The sequence below is a fragment of the Phoca vitulina genome, unplaced genomic scaffold (assembly GCF_004348235.1).
Source record: "Phoca vitulina isolate PV1807 unplaced genomic scaffold, GSC_HSeal_1.0 scaffold40, whole genome shotgun sequence".
NCBI classification, from domain to species: Eukaryota; Metazoa; Chordata; class Mammalia; order Carnivora; family Phocidae; genus Phoca; species Phoca vitulina.
In genome coordinates this window covers 12,530,168-12,552,477 of record NW_022589743.1, presented here as the reverse complement: position 1 = coordinate 12,552,477, position 22,310 = coordinate 12,530,168, and the positions used below count along the sequence as shown (strand labels likewise).

General features: G+C 36.0%; 1 protein-coding gene across 4 annotated transcripts in view; it reads right to left on the bottom strand.

Annotated features, from left to right (window-relative positions):
- The window catches only part of VMP1 (vacuole membrane protein 1), a 135,434-nt gene that overhangs the window by 102,073 nt on the left and 11,051 nt on the right, over nt 1-22,310 (bottom strand). For 3 of the 4 annotated variants that reach the window (XM_032428399.1, XM_032428402.1, XM_032428400.1), the window contains exons 2-6: nt 11,834-11,935; nt 11,587-11,637; nt 9,372-9,507; nt 7,984-8,074; nt 6,651-6,761 (exon numbers count right to left, since the gene is read on the bottom strand). In XM_032428399.1, coding sequence (XP_032284290.1) covers nt 6,651-6,761; nt 7,984-8,074; nt 9,372-9,507; nt 11,587-11,637; nt 11,834-11,909 — 465 coding nt within the window. In that variant the 5' untranslated portion in view covers nt 11,910-11,935. The remainder of the gene's footprint in view (nt 1-6,650; nt 6,762-7,983; nt 8,075-9,371; nt 9,508-11,586; nt 11,638-11,833; nt 11,936-22,310) is intronic. The other variant, XM_032428401.1, reaches the window with a different exon arrangement.

Sequence of the window (22,310 nt, the reverse complement as noted above, 5' to 3'; positions counted from 1 at the left end):
TTTTTTTTGTTGTTTTTTCCCTATTTCATTTTTAAGCCACAATTTCTAGTAAAGAGTACTATGATGAAATATGAATTATGGGGCGCCTGGGTGGCTCAGTCGTTAAGCGTCTGCCTTCAGCTCAGGTCATGATCCCAGGGTCCTGGGATTGAGCCCCACATCGGGCTCCCTGCTCAGCAGGAAGCCTGCTTTTCCCTCTTCCTCTCCCCCTGCTTGTGTTCCTGCTCTCCCTCCCTGCTCTCTCTCTGTCAAATAAATAAATTAATTAAAAATCTTAAAAAAAAAAAAGGAATTAAATCTTTTCCTTTTGCTAAATTTGGTTTCTTTTTCACCTATTTTACTACAAATTATTATCAAAAGGATAGTTAAATTTCTGACCAGACTACTCTCCTCACATGGTCACTTGTTTTCTTGATTGAGGAGTTATATATGTATATAGAAAATGTGTCAGTTTCATTAGCACAAAAATATATGACATGAGAATGTTAGTATCACATCCCTATGTGAGAATAAAGGCTCATAAATGAAAGGAGGTGTAATTAGGACTTTCCAAACACAATCACACTTCACAGATACAAGGAATGAGGAGTGGTGATCTATAAGGATAAGGATAAACTCTGTTGGATAAACTCTGTTGATCTATCACCAAGAAAATGTTAAGTTTTAAAAACATAAACAAATTATTTAGAATAGCTTCTTAAATACCACAGAGCAAATTTTTAAACCTTTATTTGATTCTGCTTTTGCTTCTGGTTTCCTCGCTATTTTATCTGTTCTATAACTACAAAGTTTACAAGTGGATAGTCTATACTTATTGAGTAATTTTTTTCCTCCACATCTGATACCCTATTGGTTATTGACTACCCTCCTCTTGGGAGTACTACATAAGATAATTCACGTAAAGTGTTGAGCACACAGCCTGGCATATAGTAAACATTCAGTAATTGTTAGTCTATCATTCAGGATAAGCTATAATAACAAACAACCCAAATTAAGTAAATTAACAAAGTTTATTTCTCCCTTACTATACATACCCATCACAGGATGGTAAAGGGAATCTGCTCATTATAGAGTCTCACGCTCCATCTTCATACAATGGGTAGGTGAAAGAGTATGACAAACCCTGCAGCTTCTGCCAGGAAGCAATTGTTATCACTTATGCTCACATTTCATTGGTCAAAGCAAATCTATGGCTGGAGTTAAATACGATGGAATGCAAAATCTCCCCAAAGGTATGTATACCATAAAAATAAATACCAAATAAGAATTAAAAAAGAATAGAATCGACTTCAGTTAGTATTACTAGACAAGGACGATGATAAAGTTTGCTATTGTATTAATAGTAGTAGTAACAGTGGTGTTAACTTCTTGCAATCTGACTGACGTCCATCTCAACCAGGCAATTGAAAAATAAAGACCGGTGACATCTTGTATTTTCCTTTTGCTCAACTTCCCTGAAAATTATTTTTTGTAGATGCTCATTTTTCTTCATATGCCCTGTTACACTTAAGGAATCCTGGAAGGAAAGCCTATGTCTAAATGAAAAGGTCTAAAAGCTAAAGATAATCTGGTCAAATGGAAATGTCATATACTGAGTCTTTCTATTTCTTTTTAACAAAACCTTTACATATTGAATTTGTTTGCTAGATTGGTCTTTCACCCATTTCTGATCATTATTGTCTAAAAAAGTGTTTATTTATTTATTTGATGGGGAGAGAGAGAGAGCACAAGCACGAGCGCACACAAGCAGGGGAGTGGCAGAGGGAGAGGCAGAAGCAGGCTCTCCACAGAGGAGTGGAGCCTGATGCAGGGCTCAATCCCCAGACTCTGGGATCATGACCTGAGCCAAAGGCAGATACTTAACCCACTGAGCCACCCAGGTGCCCCTAAAAAAGTGTTCTTTCGACAACACTGATGCATGATAAAACTCTGAGCAAACTAGGAATAGAGGTGAGCTTTATCAACTCAATCAAGTAGATTTGCAAAAAACCTACAGCTAACATGATATTTAATGATGAGAAACTAGAGGCTTTCCCACTAAGATTGGTAACAAGGCATGATGTTCCCCCATCACTCCTATTCAGTATCATACTGCAAGACCTAGCTAATGCAGTAAGAAAAGAAAATGAAAGGGTATACAGATTAAGAAATAAAACTGTCTTTATTTGCAAATGAGATGATTATCAATGTAGAAAATCCTAAAGAATAAATAAGTCCTGAAACATTGTTACAGCAAGGTTGCAGGACACAAAGTTAATACACAAGTCAACTGCTTTCCTATATACCAGTAATTAATATACACAATCCATGAATCATGCCCCTAGGTAATTACCCAAATGAGTTGAAAACTCATATACACACAAAAACTTTGCATATGAATGTTCATAGCAGCTTTATTCATGATTGCCATAATATGGAAATAACTGTGATGTCCTTCAATAAGTGAATGAATAAACAAACTCTGGGGTACATCCAGAAAATGGAGTATTATTCAGCATTAAAAAGAAATGAGGTGGGGCACCTGGGTGGCTCAGTTGTTAAGCGTCTGCCTTCAGCTCAGGTCATGATCCCAGGGTCCTGGGGTCGAGCCCCGTGTCAGGCTCCCTGCTTGGCAGGGAGTCTGCTTCTCCCTCTCCCTCCGCCTGCTGCTCCCCCTGCTTGTGCTCTCTCTCTCTCTCTCTCTGTCAAATAAATAAATAGAATCTTTAAAAAAAAAGAAAAAGAAGAAATGAGGAAGCAAGTCATAAAAAGACATGGAGGAATTTCTTTCTTTCTTTCTTTCTTTTTTTTTTTTTTAAGATTTTTATTTATTTGAGAGAGAGAGAGTGCGGTAGGGAGGGGCAGAGGAAGAAGCAAGTCCCTGCTGAGCAGGGAGTAATTTTAAATGCATACTGTTAAGTGAAAGACGCCAGGCAGAAAAAGACATATAATGTGTAAATCCAACTATATGACATTTTGGAAAAGCCAAAACTTACAGAGACAATAAAAGGATCAGTGCTTACTAAGGGTTTGTGGGCGGAGGAGAAGTGGAAGGTAGGAATAAATAGGTGGAACACAGGCAATTTTTAGGGTAGTGAAACTATTCCATATGATACTATAATGGAGGATACATCACATTATGTATTTGTCAAACCCACAGAACTGTAAAACAAAAAATGAATGCTAATGTAAACAATTGGCTTTAGTTAATAATGTATCAATATTGCCTCCTCAATTGTAACAAATGTACCATACCAAAGTAAGATGTTACTAACAGTGAAACTATCATCATGTTGTACATCTAAAACTAATATATTTCATGTCAATTATACCTCATTTAAAAAACAAAACAAAACGGGCAGCTGTGTGTGTGTGTGTATGTGTATAAAATGGTACATGGAAACTTTATCCTCTCTGCAACCCTAAAACTGGTCCAAAAATAAAGCAAGAACGCAAGCAAAGCAAGCCAGCCAGCTACTCAGAAGGAAGGGAAGGAAGGAAGGGAAGGGAAGGGAAGGGAAGAGAGGGAAGGAAGGAAGGGAGGAAGGAAGGAAGGAAGGAAGGGGAGTTCTTAGTCCTTTGCAAATTTCCCTTTTTTTCTGTCCAATCACTGACACCAGCAACCCATTTGGATCAGGTGAAGATCTCACCTACCTTGCAATATAATTATAGCAACCTTTTATTTTATTTCATTTTATTTTTTTTTTTTTAAAGATTTTATTTATTTGACAGAGAGAGACACAGCGAGAGAGGGAACACAAGCAGGGGGAGTGGGAGAGGGAGAAGCAGGCTTCCTGCAGAGCAGGGAGCCTGATGTGGGGCTCCATCCCAGGACCCTGGGATCATGACCCGAGCTGAAGGCAGACGCTTAACGACTGAGCCACCCAGGCGCCCCTATAGCAACCTCTTAAATTTCTCTTTTTAGATACTTATAATACATACTGAATACACAAGTGAACACAACACTGTTTTCCATTCAGTTAATGGTATCAACATCTACTCACTCAAGTCAAAAACCAACAGTTAGTTATCTTTGGCTCCTCCCCACGTAACTAAGTCACAACATCTTTATAATTGTACTAATCACATTTCTCTAAGATTTGTCCTGTTTCATCCCAATGCTAATACCACTCCAACCACTCTTCTGAAATATTAAAAAATTTATGCCATCTTTTGGCATCATTCTGCTTGCCTTCTTTCTGCAAGTCCTTTTTCGTAATCTCCCCTCCTCTCCATACTTCCTGCTACCTCTAAGGAAGCCTCTGTCTCTCAGAAGGATTATTGTAACTGCCCATCTTCTTTCTCTCCCACTTTCAATCTATCTACCACACTACAGCCAGTATCATGTATTCAAAATGCAAATCTGGTTGTTTTACTTGTACTTAATTTTAGCACATTTAAAATAATTCTAGGGGCACCTGGGTGGCCAAGTCGGTTAAGAGTCTGCCTTTGGCTCAGGTCATGATCCCAGGGTCCTGGGATAGAGCCCCATGTTGGGATCCCTGCTCAGCGGGGAGCATGTTTCTCCCTCTCCTCCTGGCTTGTGCTGTTTCTCCCTCTCAAATAAATAAATGAAATAAAATAAATAAATAAAATCTTAAAAAAAAATTTTTTTTAATGAAATAATTCTAAATACTCACAAACAAAAATCAAATTTACTTTGTGGCCTGATCCACTCTGGACCCCAGGTTATTATTAGCAGTGATAATGCCACAAAATTTTTACTTATTTGTTCAGATTTATTTATTTATTTATGAGAGAGTGCATAAGGAGGAAGGGGCAGGGGGAGAGGGACAAAGAAACTTTAGCAGGCTCCATGCCCAGTGTGGAGCCATACCCAGGTGCCCCATCAGAAAACTTTTATATGGCTCTTATGTATAACGCAACACAATTTCAGATGTTCCTTGGTTAAATCTTTACACTTGCTAAACTAGTATAACATATACAGTACTGACTTTTAATGAGAGTATAATACGTTCCTTCAAATAGCTCTTGAAGAATTCCTTCTACACTTATGAAAAGCCTAACCACACTCCATTAAATCTGCACTCTGATCCCCCAGCAGAACTACTTAATTTATGGAAGCAAAGACTTAACTTTTCACTCAAATGAATTTTATAATAAATGATTATTTGTATGTTTCTAAATTCTTTACTGGATACATGGATCAATGGAACTAAAATAATAATGTTTCACATCAAGACATTTTATAAATGTCATTTTATAAAGGTTTCTCATGGATATGAAAAGAAACAGGAAACATAAAACCCTTGTTTCAAATTTCTTTAACTTATTCTGCAATTTCTAAGTTTCTTTAGAATCCCTTTTAAGATTTGGCAGAATCTGCTACCTGAGTTGCTTTTTAGATACTTCTAAATTAATCAAATGCTACAAATGAATTCCTTAATCTGGTTTTCCCAAGGAATCTCAGAGGAAAGGTCTAGAAAAGAACAGAAGGTAACCTGTAATTCTTTCTTTTCCCTTCTCCCTCAACCTCTAATATAGCATTATACTCCTAAAACTGTAATTATTAAAGAAAAACTAATATGGATTAGTTCTCTGAGATTTATGTCCCTATTTGGGATAAAATCAGCAACCAATCACAAACAGAATTCTAAAATTTGAGATTTTAAAGTCTATAAACTTGGAGAAGTTATGAATTACAGATCAATTCTCAAATTATTCTTCAGGCCATTAATTCAGCAGCCTTCTGAACAATCATCCATTAATACTTATCTTCCCTGCTTCAGAAATGACTTCATTGAAGCATCAAGATCAGAAGTGTTTGCCGTGTTGAACTTTATTCGGCAATCAGTACCAATGTGACAACTTTTCACCTGTCTTTCCCCAGTCAAGATCAAGCTATTTCAAATATGGAATTGTTTTCAATTCCTCAGGAACAGGAATAGAGTGAAATAAGAGAGGCATCCAGGGCACAAAATTTAATGAAACACTCACTCATCAAGCCCATATTTACATGACCCTGAAAGTGCCATTTAAATTCTGTGCCCTAGATGTCTTGCTCGTCACCCCCTGGCCCTAGCTCTGCTATAATTTCAGTACATTTGGAAAACCTACCTTTTATCTCTCTAATTTCGTAAGTAAAATAGTATTTTTAGGAGTGGTAAATTTTATATTTTGATTTAAAAGGACTTAAGAAAGCTTTTAATTCTACATGCATAATACTTCATTAATCACAATCAGTAAGAACACCAAAATGACTATCCCGGTGTGTATACGTGGTATTCGAGGACACGAGGGAAGACACCAATTCTCATTTGCTGATTAACAGAGAACGTAAACTGTTCAAATTAACTCTAAGCCTTACATGGAATTTTGTACATTTAAAGAACTTCAACTATTAAAACAACAATTGCATAAGCAAAAGAACCATTATTCCAAAATCTGGAAGGATAAAAAACATTTCCTGGCTGAATTAATTTAAGTAAACAATCTCATCTGCCCAAAGGTTTTTCCCTCTTCTCTTTTTAAATCCTCAACCCAAAAGGAAAAACAAAACAGAATTCTAAATCAAACTTAAAACACTGATTTGAGGATGAGAATGCTTCTAAAATGCAAAGGTAAGTAAATAAAAATCTTAGAATTTTAACTTCTGAAGTAAAAGTACCAATTAAAACATCTCTTTCAATCTTGCTTATTGTTATTCTTACCAGATAAAGGAGGAAGGTGTGCAGCCCTGTTCCAAGCCCAACAGAAGACAAAATTCCTAAGCCTATCCAGTAGGCATACAAAAGAAATTGTTTCTCTATACGTTGCACATACTGAAAAACAAAAAGGATACAGTGAAAAAAAAAACCCAACAGATTGGTTTAACAAAAATGTTATTTATCACCTACAATCAAAATAAAACAAACCAACTAAAATAAGTTTCTAGTAGGAAGAAAGCATTAAGAGTAAAAACCCTTTCAAGAGACCTAATTCTTTTTATATGTGATGGCAGAGAGGCAAAAAATTAATCTAATTGTAATAAAGCTGTTGTGTTTAGACCTTTAAAGTCCTACTATTGCAAATGACATTTATAGGAAAAAACGCAAATTACTAATAAGATACCTATGAGAATAAAAGTTTTAAAGATATCTGAAAGTTACAAAGACTCTAAGAAAGCATTGTAATAAATAGTGGTGAGAGTGGGGCAGTTATTTATATATTTGTGAATGGAATATATTTTTGTTTATTCAAGTAAAAAATGGAATAAAATTATTTTTGTATGTTTAAGACCAAAACGCTTTTTAAACAAGAGCAAGCTGAATGAAGTCCACTGAGGTATGGACTTGTTGGAGGCATTCCAGACACTAGATTCTAGGCTCACACTGGCAAGTAAATTCATCAAACCAGTTCCTTACAAACTCTTAATGACACACACAGATTTCTTCAAAATATTTAAAAGAAATGCATTTAAAACTATAAAAACTCGGCGACTAGAGGTTAACTGCTTTAAAAAATAAAACAATACCACTTTTAGAACCATTTCCTATTAGAATACATTAATGTTTTACTATTTTAACAAAAGTTATTAACAAAATGTCCTATTTCCTTTCAGTTATGTTGTACTTATAGACTACCGGCAAATGAACTTCTCCCTTTTTATACATATAAAACCTAACCTTCAATCTAGGATGAATATTATCTGTTTGGATGGATCACAGGAGAGTGTTATAGAAAATATGAAGACTTTGGTGCTGATTAAAGGATTCATGCTATTCTGACTAAACACCATCAGGAAAGTTACATTTGAATCCTTGAAAATAAAAATGATATATGCCAAATATAAATGCTCAGCAGCCATGAATTGCCACAAGAATATTTTTAATATTTGGTCTTAAAAGAAAGACAGTAAGATATCAGTTATGAGATAAAGTTAAAAAACAAAACCAAGTCTAAAAATGTGGAGGGTAGAAATTTTATCAAACCCACAATAGTTCCATTTTGAAACTGTTTGGGAGGTACGAGGTACAAGAACAGAAAAGCTGCTGAACCTCTTACCTGTTGATGTGCTCCTTCAACGTAATACGTAGCTATAAGTACAGCAAGCAGCAGTAAAAAAGACACCACAATGCTTTGACGATGCCATAATCTTAAAAACAATTTAAAAACAAAAATAAATGAAATACCTCACAGGATTTATCACTCCCAAAACAAGTTCTTGTTGAAGCATTTAGGTTATTTAGCATAGCTATAGAATCAGTTCTTTTGGGCTGAACTCTTCTGTTCTTAAACACGATGGTCTCTTGGCGTATAGAAGGAGGTCAAGAGAAGATACATGGGTATAGAACATCCAATTTCTTATCATAAACCCTACTGTAGCCTTTCTCTTACCCAAAAGACTGATTTTGTTTACATCCCAACTTCTCACTGGGAGAGGCATTATAATATAATGAAAAAAGCACTGGCCTTCAAGTTAGAGGACCTGGGTCAGAGTCCCTAAGTATTGACTTAGAGTGAGACACTTAACCAATCTGATTCTGTTTCTTCTTTTGAAAATCATAATACAGTTGACCACAACATGGGTCAGAACTGCGCAGGACTAAATGTGGATTTTTTTACAGTATAGTACTATAAATGTATTTTCTCTTCCTTATGATTTTCTTAATATTTTCTTCTCCCTAGCTTACTATATTATAAGAATATAGTACATAATATATACACAAAGCTTCTGGTCAAAAGTAGGCCATTAGTAGTTACATTTTTGAGGAGTCAAAAGTTATACACAGATTTTTCAACTGTGTGGGGGTTGGCACCCCCAATCCCCATGTTGTTCAAGGGTCAACTATAATCATATATTTGTTTTACTAGTTTCAAAGAGTTGCTTTAAGGATCAAATGAACTGAAAAATGTTACAAAATGTTTTATAAACTGTAAGTACAATAAAAACGTATGCTATTATTAAAGATAATAACTTAGAAAGGCAAGCCCAAAATGATAAGGCATGCAAAAGTTCAACTTGCTCTTTATGGTATCTGAAACAGGGCTTATAAGTACTAAACTTAAAGATAGAACACATTTCCATGGCAGAGTCCTTTCTCATTGGCTCGAATTATCAGTAAAAGTGCCACGTATTCTGAACCCTGTCCTACTGAAGAATCAGTATCTAATGTACACAGGCCCAATTTCCCTTAGAGGTAAAGCCAGAAAAAAAAAAAAAATCTCATCTCCTATGTTCTCCTTTGCATAAAAGATTCAATGTGAGACAGGGGTCAACTGTAATAATCCAGTTAGCAAATAGCAATATGTTCCCCTAATCTATTTTTCTCCAAACTACAGAAAGGAAAATAAACATGTTTAATTAATTCATTTTGAAAGAGCAGTTGGTAGAGTAGGAGAATGTTAAAGATTTCTAAAATTAGTAAATAAGGTAATGGAAGACTCTTTACTTTGAGGTCCATTCCTTCAAGATTACTAGGATTTCCAGAGAAAAATACTGCAAGGTAATGAGTGGCTGTCTCCACAGGACAATATTCTGCCTTTCTTCCCGATCCCTCCTCTTCTTTTCATTCATTGAAGAGGGGTCTGAAAAACATTAGCGCAGAAATTTAAACAGAATGTCCACTTTTTCCAATCACTTTCAAAATTTATCTACTTTTCCATCCCATATTTGAAGGATACTTGCATATTAACCTCAAAAAACAAGAAATGTGTTCACATGATAAGTCTTAGACAGGCTAGGTGATTCTGCTCTACTCTGAGAACTATTTTTGCAATTACTTTACTGTCAGGACACAAGTTTCCTTTCTTGTATGCTACTGGGATACTAAGTTAGCCCACCTTCTATGAAGGGCAATTAGTATCATATCACAGAACAAAGTGGTTTACAGTTCAAAATAGGAAGGCAAACTGTTTGGTTCCAAATCCTGGCTACAAGTCATGTGACCTTGGGCAAGTTAGTTAACCTTTCTCTGTCTCAGTTTTCCCTTCTCCAAAATGAAGATGAAAATAGTACTTACTTTTTTAGGGTCACTGCAAAGATTAAATGAGTTAATGTATGTAAAGCTTTCAGAAGAGTGACACTTAATAAGTGTGTAAGTGTACAATTAAGGTCATTATCAAAATTACAAATGCATATACCCTATAACCCAATAATCCCATTTCTAAGAATGATTAGGTATGAGGTGAAATGTCTCTTGTACAAGTTTATTCAACACAATGTTACTTGTCTAAGCAAAAGATTATAAACAACTTAAATGTTAACAGCAGAAGACAGAGGAGTGATTAAAGTATGGTATACTCATACAATGGGATACTAAGCAGCCATAATGAAGAAGTTCTTCATGTACAATTACAGCACAATCACTAGGAAATATTAAGCCAAAAAAAAAAAAAAAAAAACCCAAAAACCACAGTACAGGAGAGTAAATGTGTCATACTAACATTAATTTTAAATTCCAAGGGGGTGGGCAGCAGGGGAAGAATACATAAATGTACATGCTTTTTGAAAGAAAGGAAAGAAAAAAATAACATGCAAAAGCTCCTAATATGAAGAGACTACATGACATATGCATGCCTATCTCTGAATCCTGAAACTCTTGGTGAAATGATATAAAATTTATCAATAATCAGAGTAACCAAAAGTCAGGTAAGTGCTGCAAAATGTGTTCTGCAAGGCAATGTAGCGATCAAGACAAAGAGAAACTACTATTTCAGATAGCTTGCACTTCTTCCAATATAAGAGAATGTCTATGATATCACCATGCTAGAGTATTATTTGCAATATGTTTGAGATGCCAAACAATTTAGAAGTCAAAAAGAAAACCATTACAATTAACAGAAGTGGAAAATCTTTCATTGTCCTTTAAACACATTAAGGAAAGTTCCTACTTGAACCATCTATGTAAATAAAAGCTGTAATTTTCAGGGCTTTTTTTTTTTTTGTGGTAAATGTATGAATAAGAGTTAAATATACTGAAATTTACCACAAATTCCAAATTCGGTGAAAATATAAATTTGTCGCAAATGAAAAATTTTAAATAAACCCACAATGATCACATTTTTTTTTGATATTTGTGTATTTAGGACTAGTGTAGTAAGTAACTTTATAATTTACTTCTAAAGTTACAAAATAGCATGATAAAACTGAGCACCAAACAATACCAAATAAATACTTACCACACCGTAAGATTAACAAATAATAATCTTGTACCTAGAACACTGCTGATGTGACTGTGACTCGGCTGCTTCTGCTATCACTACCAAAATTCACCAACAGGCGCTGGCCCATAATTTCATTTACTATGAGGAGTAAACAAAAGATAATTACAGTAGTCCCCCCTTATCTGTAGGGGACATGTTCCAAGACCACCAGTGGATGCCTGAAGCCGCAGACAGTACTGAATCCTATATATAATATGTTTTTTCCTGTATCTATATAGCTGTGATAAAGTTCAATTTATAAATTAGACAGCAAGATTGCCAGTGGCAATTAATAATAAAACAATTATAAAAATATACTGTAAGTTATGTGAATGTAACTCTCAAAGTGTCTTACTGCACTGTCCTTCTTGAGATTACATGATATGATAAAATGCCTATGTAATGAGATGAAGTGAAGTGAATGATGTGGGCATTGTGACCTGGCATTAGGCTATTACTGACCTTCTGAAAAATAGATCATTCTGTTCCTGGACTGCAGCTGGCCACAGGTAACTGAAACCGTGGAAAAAGAAAATGCAGACAAGGGGCAGGGGGGACTTCTGTAATCTTATATAAGATACACAAGAATCTTATTTTCTTATTATATTAACAAAAGACAGTAAATATTAGATATATTTCTATTTTACCGCAATGAAAAGGATATCATTTAAACCTGCACATCTTCTCCCTCCAAGCCACCATAATTTACCTGTGAAGTTTCCATTATATTGTTCCTTGTTCATTGCTACACGTCTCTGGTCACAATTTTTTCCATTCTCTGCCATTTCATAGATCAATAACTCTTGAGGAGCTAATAAAGCAAAATAAAATCCAAAGACATGTTACATATTCTGCTTTGCATTTATGGCTGAATAGAACTGAGAAACAACATGGTAGTAATATTCTGCATGCTATCTGAATAATGTGTTTACACTTTCATCTTCTCTTTTATAATCAAGATATGAATAATTTGTATAGAAACTCTAATAGAAGTAGTAAAAATATAAAAGCCATGTAGTTGTAAACCTTTTTCAGTCATTCTAGTGATCTTCCAGATTAAAATTTGGAGGCAATTTGTCCACTGCAGAAGGATATAAAATACTAGCACCTTCAAATATTGATAAGCTATAATATCTTAAGTTTTTTTGGGGCGGGGGGGAAAGGCAGAGGGAGAGAGAGAATCTATTTTTTTTTAAAGATTTTTTTATTTGTCAGAGAGAGAGAGAGAGAACACAAGCAGGGGGAGTGGCAGGCAGAGGGAGAAGCAGGCTCCCCGCTGAGCAAGGAGCCCAATGTGGGACTTAATCCCAGGACCCCGGGACCATGACCTGAGCTGAAGGCAGATGCTTAACCGACTAAGCCACCCAGGTGCCCTGAGAGAGAGAATCTTAAGCAGGCTCCACGCCCAGCATGGAGCCCAATATGGAACTCGATCTCACAACCCTTGAGATCATGACCTGAGACAAAATCAAAAGTCGGATGCTTAACTGACTGAGCCACCCAGGCGCCCCTGAAGTCTTTCTGAGTCATAATTTAATATTATACACACTACTCAAATTTTACCAGTCTTTCACCATTCTTTTAGCATTATTAGAAAAAAATGGATTATACTACCAAACATGTCAAAAATGTTGATACAGATCAAAAACCAATTTTATTTAGGAAAAAATTCTACTGAAAAAAAAAATATGGGCCTAAAAAAATAAAAATTATAAATGTCTAAGATATGTTAAATGTACTCTTTATATCATGCTTCATATTACATGTATAGGTATAAATTTTTACTTTTAAATCCCTGTATTACAACATATAAATTGTGCTGACATAATTATTCTACACAAAAACACCAGATTGCCTATAACTGTTATAATTCTTTCAGGTGTTAGTAAAGCAAATCTTTCTACTCAAGAAGCACAGTACTTCAGGGTGCCTGGCTGCCTCCTGATTTTGGCTCAGGTCATGATCTCAGGGTGCTAGGACTGAGCTGATTCTCTCTCTCCCTCTGCCCTCCCCCCCCGTGCTCACTCATTCTCTCCCTCTCAAATAAATCTTTTTTTTTTTAAGATTTTATTTATTTATTTGACAAAGAGAGACACAGCGAAAGAGGGAACACAAGCAGGGGGGGTGGGAGAGGGAGAAGCAGGCTTCCCAAGGAGCAGGGAGCCCGATGCGGGGCTCGATCCCAGGATCCTGGGATCATGACCTAAGCCGAAGGCAGACGCTTAACGTCTGAGCCACCTAGGTGCCCCTCAAATAAATAAATCTTAAAAAAAAAAAAGAAAGAAAAGAAAAAGCATAGTACTTTGATCAAGTCTGCAATGCACTCTTAATACACTCTGAATGTGCCAGGAATCCTGCTAGACCTATATTCAGCTGATCACAATATGAGATGGTCATGGATTTAGTGTTCCTATAGTTCGTTAGTTGGAACTATTTTATTCCTTAACTAAAATTTTAACTGTAATTACCACTTACAAAATATATGCTTTGTAAAGGAAAATAAGTGAAAGACTACATGTAAAAAGACTGAGCAAAGAGCATACATTCATCACTTCAACAGAAGGTGTCTTCTTTAGACACAATTCATTTGTGGACACCTTTGTTTTCTTGCCATCATTTCTCAATAAGCAAATAAACATATCAAGAAATAAAGTATAGGTTTCCATTAGCACAGATGGATAGCCTGGAGTAGATGATTATTAAGATTTAAAGTTTGAAAATCTTGATTTGCATCCCAGATTTGTCACTAACTAGTGGTGTGATCTTGAGCAAATCTTTTTTTTTCTAGATCTTTTCTTTTGTTTGCTTGTTACTGTCTTTTTAGATTTTATTTTTAAGTAATCTCTACACCCAACATGGGGCTCATACTCACAACCCCAAGATCTAAGAGTCACATGCTCTACCAACTGAGCCAGCCAGGCACCCCCAGATCTTGATTTTCTGATCTACAAAATGAGAACAAATTATCACTGTCACAGGATTGGTAAGGATGAAAGAGTGCGTGTACATGTGTGTGTTTGGACATGCATGTGTATAACCACATCAAAAGGGCAGGAGGTATATGAAGCGGTAAACTGCCTACACTAGAGAAACTACTTCATTGGTACATGCCTCACTGCCACCATTTCAATGATGTTAGTGTCTTTCATTCAGTGCTTATTTAAAAAATTCTGGAGTCTGTACCAGGCTCTGAAGACATAAATATGAATAACACAAGCTCCTTGTCCTCCAAAGGGTTCTTTCTTCTGACAGGGAAGCCAGATGAGCACAGGACTTCACTTAAAATGAAATAGATATACAGTATCTAACTTAGTGGGAAGAAAACAGGTTTTGGAGTCTAACAGAACTGGATTCAAACTCAAACTTCTATGAGCTTGGACAAATTTCTAAATCTCTCTAAACATCAGTTTCTTTAACCTGTAAAATAGAGATAACATGACACATATCAAAGGGTTGCTATGAAGATCAAACAAGGTAATGTATATAAAATACTAATAGGGATGCCTGTGTGGCTCAGTCGGTTAAGCGTCTGCCTTCGGCTCGGGTCATGATCTCAGCGTCCTGGGATCAAGCCCCGCATCGGGCTCCCTGCTGAGCGGGAAGCCTGCTTCTCCCTCTCCCACTCCTCCTGCTTGTGTTCCCTCTCTTGCTGTCTCTCTCTCTGTCAAATAAATAAATAAATAAATAAATAAATCTTAAAAAATAAAATAAAATACTAACATATTATCTCACCTTTCATATGAACTCAATATATATACTAGCTGTAATGATGAGGAAGAAAGTACAGGAGCAAGTATGGGAGCTCAGAGTACAGTACATTCAGAAGAGTTCATAAAAGCTGGAAATTTGATTCTGCAAACTTAAGTCATACTTATGTGAAGATGTTTTCAAAAGATACAGTCCAAGCAATTACAAAAAAAGATAAATGAAGTTTTTTGTGAAAATCTCTAAAACCAGAGCATCAAAATAGGTTCATAAGATGTAAATGTACTCCACAAATCATGCTTTCTGGGCTTTCTTAATAAAATTAACTGAGGATATTGAAGTGGACCATATAATAAAGGAGTGTAGGATTTTCTATCTTCTAATCATTTAACTAGAAGCCATATTTAAGTTCTGTAAAAACTTAAAACTGGTACATTCATATTAAGCCAAATTCTATAGGCAATTTTTTTTCAGAGATGAACAGCCTATTCACCTATATCACAATAAATAAAATGTAATTAATTTGTGGCAAAAAGATGAACAAGTCACAAAGGGGCATGTGTGTTATGAAGAAAAAATTCTAAAACTTGTCCCTCTGCAAAACACTGTGATAATTGACCTCATTTCCCCAGGCTTACTCTTTTCTGTAGTATCATCTTTAAGAGATAAAAACTTTTGGGTGCTTGAGTGGCTCAGTCGGTTGTCTGCCTTTGGCTCAGGTCATGATCCCAGGGTCCTGGGATCAAGTCCCACATCACGTTCCTTGCTCAGCAGGGAACCTGCTTCTCCCTCTCCCTCTGCCTGCCCCTCTCTCTGCTTCTGTCAAATAAATAAAATCTTAAAAAAAAAAAAAAAGATAATAATTTTTATCCAAAACAACTTGAGCCCATTTGAGTCCTTACTTATAACAATGGTATTATGCAATTGTTTGAAGATGTTTTTAAAGATATTGCAACAGGAATTTTCATCTGAGCAAACAATGTGTTCTTACACAATATGTTAAAAAAGAAAACAGCTTACTGACATTTCCTACTCAAAAAATTCTCTGGAAAACAAAATAGTCTGGAATTTTGTTTTGTAAGAAATAACCAAGGGAACTAAGTTATTTTCTTTTAATCAGTCTACTTCTTACAAACAAAATAAGTTCACAGTTTTGAAAAACTTTTGCCATTCCCAAAAGAACTATAAATATAAAGCCAAACATGCAAAGAATCACTTGTGTTCTAAATAGTTAAGCTTATAAAAGCATCAAAACTTTTTTGCATTTTAACCATTTTTGAAAATATTTTATACTATTCCTTGTCTTTTTTTTTTTTTTAAGATTTTATTTATTTATTTGACAGAGAGAGACACAGCGAGAGAGGGAACACAAGCAAGGGGAGTGGGAGAGGGAGAAGCAGGCTTCCCGCCGAGCAGGGAGCCTGATGCGGGGCTCAATCCCAGGACCCTGAGATCATGACCTGAGCCGAAGGCAGACGCTTAACGACTGAGCCACCCAGGCGCCCCTATTCCTTGTCTTTTAAAACTCCCTTGAAAACACCCTCATTTCCTTTGTCCCCATCTTCCTCAATCACATATACACTTTGCAAAACTGGAATGTCCCTGGAACAACCTGCATCCTTATGGTCTGTCTGACCAGGTGAACGTAACTGGAGATAAACCACCCAACTGCACAGCTACTTTAAATTCACGCACTCTCTCCTCTCTGAAAGTAAATAAAGTCTTTAAAAAATTTTTTTTGGAAATTTGTTACGAAACAATGTCAGTCAGATTCCTAGGCGTGGGGATAAATCCAAAGTATTCCTAGCTTATTTAAAGGACTGAAATCTCCTCTAACAGGAATCTAGCACATATTCTTGACATCCAATGGAGCTTATTTTGCAGTGAGAGTTGTAATATCAATTTTAATAGCATGCAACTAAGTTAAGATTTATTTTTAAGAATGAAACTGTTAAAATAAACTATATAGGTCTGTGGATAGGATTAGAAGTCAGAAATAGGAAAGAAGCATAACTCAAACATCAAATAATAATTTTCATCGTGAAAATATATCTAGATACAAGGAATGCTTTAAAAGGTTGCAACTAGCAAGTTTTAAACACAGGTGAAGCATTTAAAATGAAAGGCTGATATTAAGACGTGTGGGGTCTTTTGTTTCTGGCAGAAGTGCTGAGAAAATACTGCCAAAATCAGCTCACAAAGGTTTTTTGTAGGTTGTACATCTACTGCTAAGACTATAATATTTCATTCATTTTAAACATTAGCTACACTTGTAATGCAAAAACAATGTGAAACTAAATTACTTTGAGTTCCCTAAAACAACACAGAAAACATTTATGGATGACATGAAAAACAACTCCCAGAGTAATATCAGTTAGTGGAGAATTTAACAAGATGAAAAGGAAAAGAGGAGTGATGAAGTCATTGGCTCTAATTTTCTTGGCCACTGTATTCCAAAGTAAAATGAACACACTTCCTTTAAAAAAAAATCATTTAGGGGTGCCTGGGTGGCTCAGTCGTTAAGCGTCTGCCTTCGGCTCAGGTCATGATCCCAGGGTCCTGGGATCGAGCCCTGCATCCGGCTGTCTGCTCGGTGGGAAGCCTGCTTCTCCCTCTCCCACTCCCCCGCTTGTGTTCCCTCTCTCGCTGTCTCTCTCTGTCAAATAAATAAATAAAAAAAATCTTAAAAAAAATAAAATAAAATAAAATAAATCATTTATTCAAATGATTCTACTTTCTCATAAAAATATTAACTCAGCTTTCTCAATAATGCACACTGTTCTTCATACAAGTCATGCAAAGACAGCCAACTTGAATATTTCTTGCTTTCAGAAATGTGTATACTTAGACTATTTAGTACATTCATTCACAGACTACTTCAAAACAGCGTAGATTTTTCTAAAACTGTTAAGATTAAGAAATTGCAATTTATTATTGGAAACTTAATAATCTAAGCAAACCGTAATAAATATATTTTGACCAGTGAGGCTTTCATATAGTTTTCCACTTGTGCAGGGGTAAAAAGCCAAATTCAAACACCATGCACAGTATCAGTGACTATTAGATCATCTGACTGTAAGAGCCAGAGATTATCACATGGTTGGGCAGTGTAAAAGTATGTTCTCTGAAAATTCATTATTTGAATAAGAATATATGAAAAAAAAGTCCTTGAATCTTTTTGAACTTTTTAAAAAGATTTATTTATTTATTTTAGAGGGGGGGGAAGGGAGGTGCAGAGAGAGAGGGAGAGAATCCTCAAGCAGCCTCTCCACTGAACACAGAGCCCAACATGGGGCTCCATGTGGGGCTCAATCCCAAGACCCTGAGACTGTGACCTGAGCCGAAATCAAGAGCCAGCCACTTAACCGACTGAGCCATCAGGTGCCCCTCTTTTTGAACCTTCTAAAGTCTTGGGGAATTAGACAAATTAAAACCTCAAGTTAGGATACAATTTAAATGCATTCAAAATCACAATGTAGGGGTGCCTGGGTGGCTCAGTCGTTAAGCGTCTGCCTTCAGCTCAGGTCATGATCCCAGGGTCCTGGGATCGAGCCCCGCATCGGGCTCCATGCTCAGCGGGAAGCCTGCTTCTCCCTCTCCCACTCCCCCTGCTTGTGTTCCCTCTCTCGCTGTGTCTCTCTCTGTCAAATAAATAAATAAAATCTTAAAAAAAAAAATCGCAATGTAACTCCCAATAATGGTTTAGTAGGTTATGAGGGTATATATTTCTGGCCTAAAATGTCCCTCAACTTAATTTAGTGAAGTGTAAAATACATTACACAGTCTTCTAATTGTTGAAAAGGCCATTGCTCCAGATCTAATTTTTAATTAGATAAAATTTTAAGTAAAAATCCCTATTTTAAAAAGATACAACCTGGAGGACATTTTAGGGACCCCCCTTTTTAAGGGTTTCACAGATTTGGGGGGAATGTTTATCTCTCATTTCCAATATATAAAAATATGATTCTATGTTCCTTTGGGCAAAAACATGACTTTATTTTAATAGAGAAAATATGTAAATTGTAAAATTACAGCTTGAAAAATCCCATTTCTCCTTTTCTCTCAATCTACTAAACGTTCAATCAGTTTTTCATAACCAATGCAATCTTAGCAAAACATTTTCACCAAAAAGATGGGGGAGTAATATCAAGAATTAAAACACTAAAAGGAGTAACATTCCAAAGTTGGGAGATTCAGCTAACTCTGAGACCTTGGGAATGTTACTCCACATTTCTGAATCTCTCTTTCTGCATCCAATTATCAGGCACATAAAGTAAATTACTGCCATAATTTTCTTTCTATTCTAAGAGTCTAAGAATTCTACCTAGCCCAAGGTTAGGGTTTGGATTTATGCCACAATAACTACTCTGTGTAGTGATTAATAGTTTACATACAGACTTGCTAAACTGATACTAACAACCCTTTGTAGGGAACAGTTATTTTAATCCTTACCTTCTACAAATGAGAAATTTAAGGGCTGGATGGGCCCTAAATTGCAATTCAGCAGCATATAAATGGCAAAGTGAGAGTTCCACCTCACGTTTCCACATCCAAATTCAATGTTTCTTCTACTACACAAAACAGTCTAGTGAGAGTCCTTTCAATTCTCACCAAGGAATTCCGGAGTCACAGAAAAAATAAAATGATTACAAAGTAGTTCCAAAAGTTTAGCATGTTCTAGTATTTCTAAACAGTTCCCATCAGTAGAATTAAGAGAACACTCCTCTTTGTTGATTATCACGAACAGACAAATAATGGGACTGTCATTAAAACTGATGACTTCACCTTTACTTCTTTCAGTCATTTCTTTGTGGGTTTTTACTGTTTATGTATTTCTGACAAAATTTCAAATTCAGATTGCTTAACAGACTCCCTACTTTACTGCCCCTAAATACCTGGGGAATATAAACTAGCCCATACAAGTCATTAATAAGAGAATAAGTTAAATCACAGAATATTTGCAAATGACAAAGGTACACATTTCAGATTATTTAAATCAAAATGAAGGACTTGATACAGATAATTCTAAGCTTTATGATCTATGAAACAAATTTTTTTTATTATCCACAGTTTGGAAAAATACTAGAACTTGCTATATGTTATCCATCCATTGAAATGGTAGTAATGTTCCCACTACACCAATTAAGATGGGTAAATGGAAGTAACTGTTGGTATTTTTTGGTCATTTAACATTAAAGAGACCAGAATGACCTACAGCACTTTCTACACTGAACTGTCATTCTTTGCCAACTTTAAAGGGTATTTTGGGTTTCATTTTCTCTTAAATATTAAATAGCTTCCTGAAAATAATCATTTAGGGACCTCCACTTCTATCTTAAGAAAATTAGAACCTACTGAGTAGATAAAGTATGGTGTCATTATGTGTAGCAATGAATTCTTAGCATCCAAATGGCTTCAAGATAGGGTTTTATAAAATAATAAACTAAAATACTGCACATGGAAAAATGTAAATTAAACTTTTCAGTAACATTTACTATGTGATGTCAGGTACATGTACTAGGAAGTTTGAGGGTTCCTTCCTCTCCATAAAAACTGGACCCTGGATTGGACATATTCTTTGAGAAATCACTGGTTTCACAAAGGGAAGAGGCAGTCTCCATGGTCCCCTCTATCCCGCCAAAAAAATAAGTAAACTACACAACAGATCCAGAGAGACTGAATGGTCTAAGAGCTAGGTGGTTGTGAGGCATGGTGGGAAAAGAAGAAAACCTGAGCAGTAGGAAGGAAACTGATAGGAGCAACCAGCAATTGAGAGGGCTCAAGCTACCCTGAGAAGATTCTGAGAGCAACATCCCTGTAGGAAGACTGAATTGAAGGTGAAAAGCTGTATTAGCGACTTTTCCTTTGGGCAAAAACCCATGAAGAAAAACAGAATGTCATCTCAAAATATTGATTACTTTGAAATAAAGGCACTTTTCAGAAATGGCACTCTGTTTTTTAAAACGGACACTCTGACTTTCCTTTTTCTTCCTGAAAGCAAGAAATAAAACTCTTATGTAAAAGGTAGCCTCCCTGTACCAGGAAGAAGGAAGACATTCTTATCACCAGAGATGGGAACTTGGGGCTGATAAATCTGTACAAACAAACTTTGTTAAATTAACCCATATCTTCCTAGTTATTTCTTCACCATTTACTACCTCTAGATCAAACTTCTTTGTCTTGTCAATTCTTCACAAATTTATTGTTTCTTGGTCTAAAAGGTATAAAAGCGTCCTGATCTGGTCACTTCTTGGGGTCTTCATTCTCTTGAAGGTTCCCATTTACATGTGAAAAAAAATAGTAAAGTTTGTATGCTTTTCTCCTATTAGTATGTCTTTTCTTAATTAAACTGTCCTATCAGTTTAATTCCCAGGTCCAGCAGGAGATCCAAAAAAGATAGAGAATATTTCCTCTGCTATAACCACAAGGGCCACTAATGTAGTCCCAAGTCAGAGTTGCCTTTCTAGCTCTCAGCAGAAGTAGAAGTAAACCCTCTTTGTAAATTAGGTCTGCTGGACTCCAACAGAATAAGATCAATTAATAAACTCACAAAAGTTCCAGCAAACAAGCCATTATCAATAGACCCCTCCAATTGGCCCCACTAATCCCCTACTTCTTCAGGACAAGAACCACAGATATCAGAGATTCAAGTACAAATTAAGTATATTATAGAAGAACTATGTATAAAATGTTTACAGAACAAAGGATGCAATTACAAAGATGAACACACAATAAAAACTATCACACCTGAATAGATTTGAAGGAAAGAAAAACAAATGGAACTTCTAAAAGTAATAACTGTTGAAATTAAAAGGCAATGGATGGATTAAATGCATGGATCAAACACAGATGAAGTGAACTGGATGAGCTATCCAGGGAATTTATTAAGAACGCAGCAGAGATAAGATGGAAAATATAAGCAAATAAGAGACACAGAGGACAGAATGAGAAGGTCTATTATTTCTTTAATTGCAATCCCAGAAGAATATAAGGAATGGGAGAAATGTAAATTCAAAAAGATAAAGACCTAAAATTTCCAAAAATGAGTCCATCAATCTAGGAAGTAAAATATATCCCAAGTAGAACAAATATAAATAAATCCTATCCAGAAATACTGCAATCCAATTGCAGAACACTAAAGTAAAGAGGTCTTGATCTTTTTTTTTTTTTTTTTAAAGATTTTATTTATTTATTTGACAGAGAGAGACACAGCGACAGAGGGAACACAAGCAGGGGAAGGGGGAGAGGGAGAAGCAGGCCTCCCGCTGAGCAGGGAGCCCAATGCGGGGCTCAATCCCAGGACCCCGGGATCATGACCTGAGCCGAAAGCAGACGCTTAACGACTGAGCCACCCAGGCGCCCCAAGAGGTCTTGATCTTGAAAGAAGTTGGAAAGAAAGGACACATCGCTAAAAATGGAAGAACAGTGGGGTGCCTGAGTGGCTCAGATGGCTAAGTGTCTGCCTTCAGCTCAGGTCATGA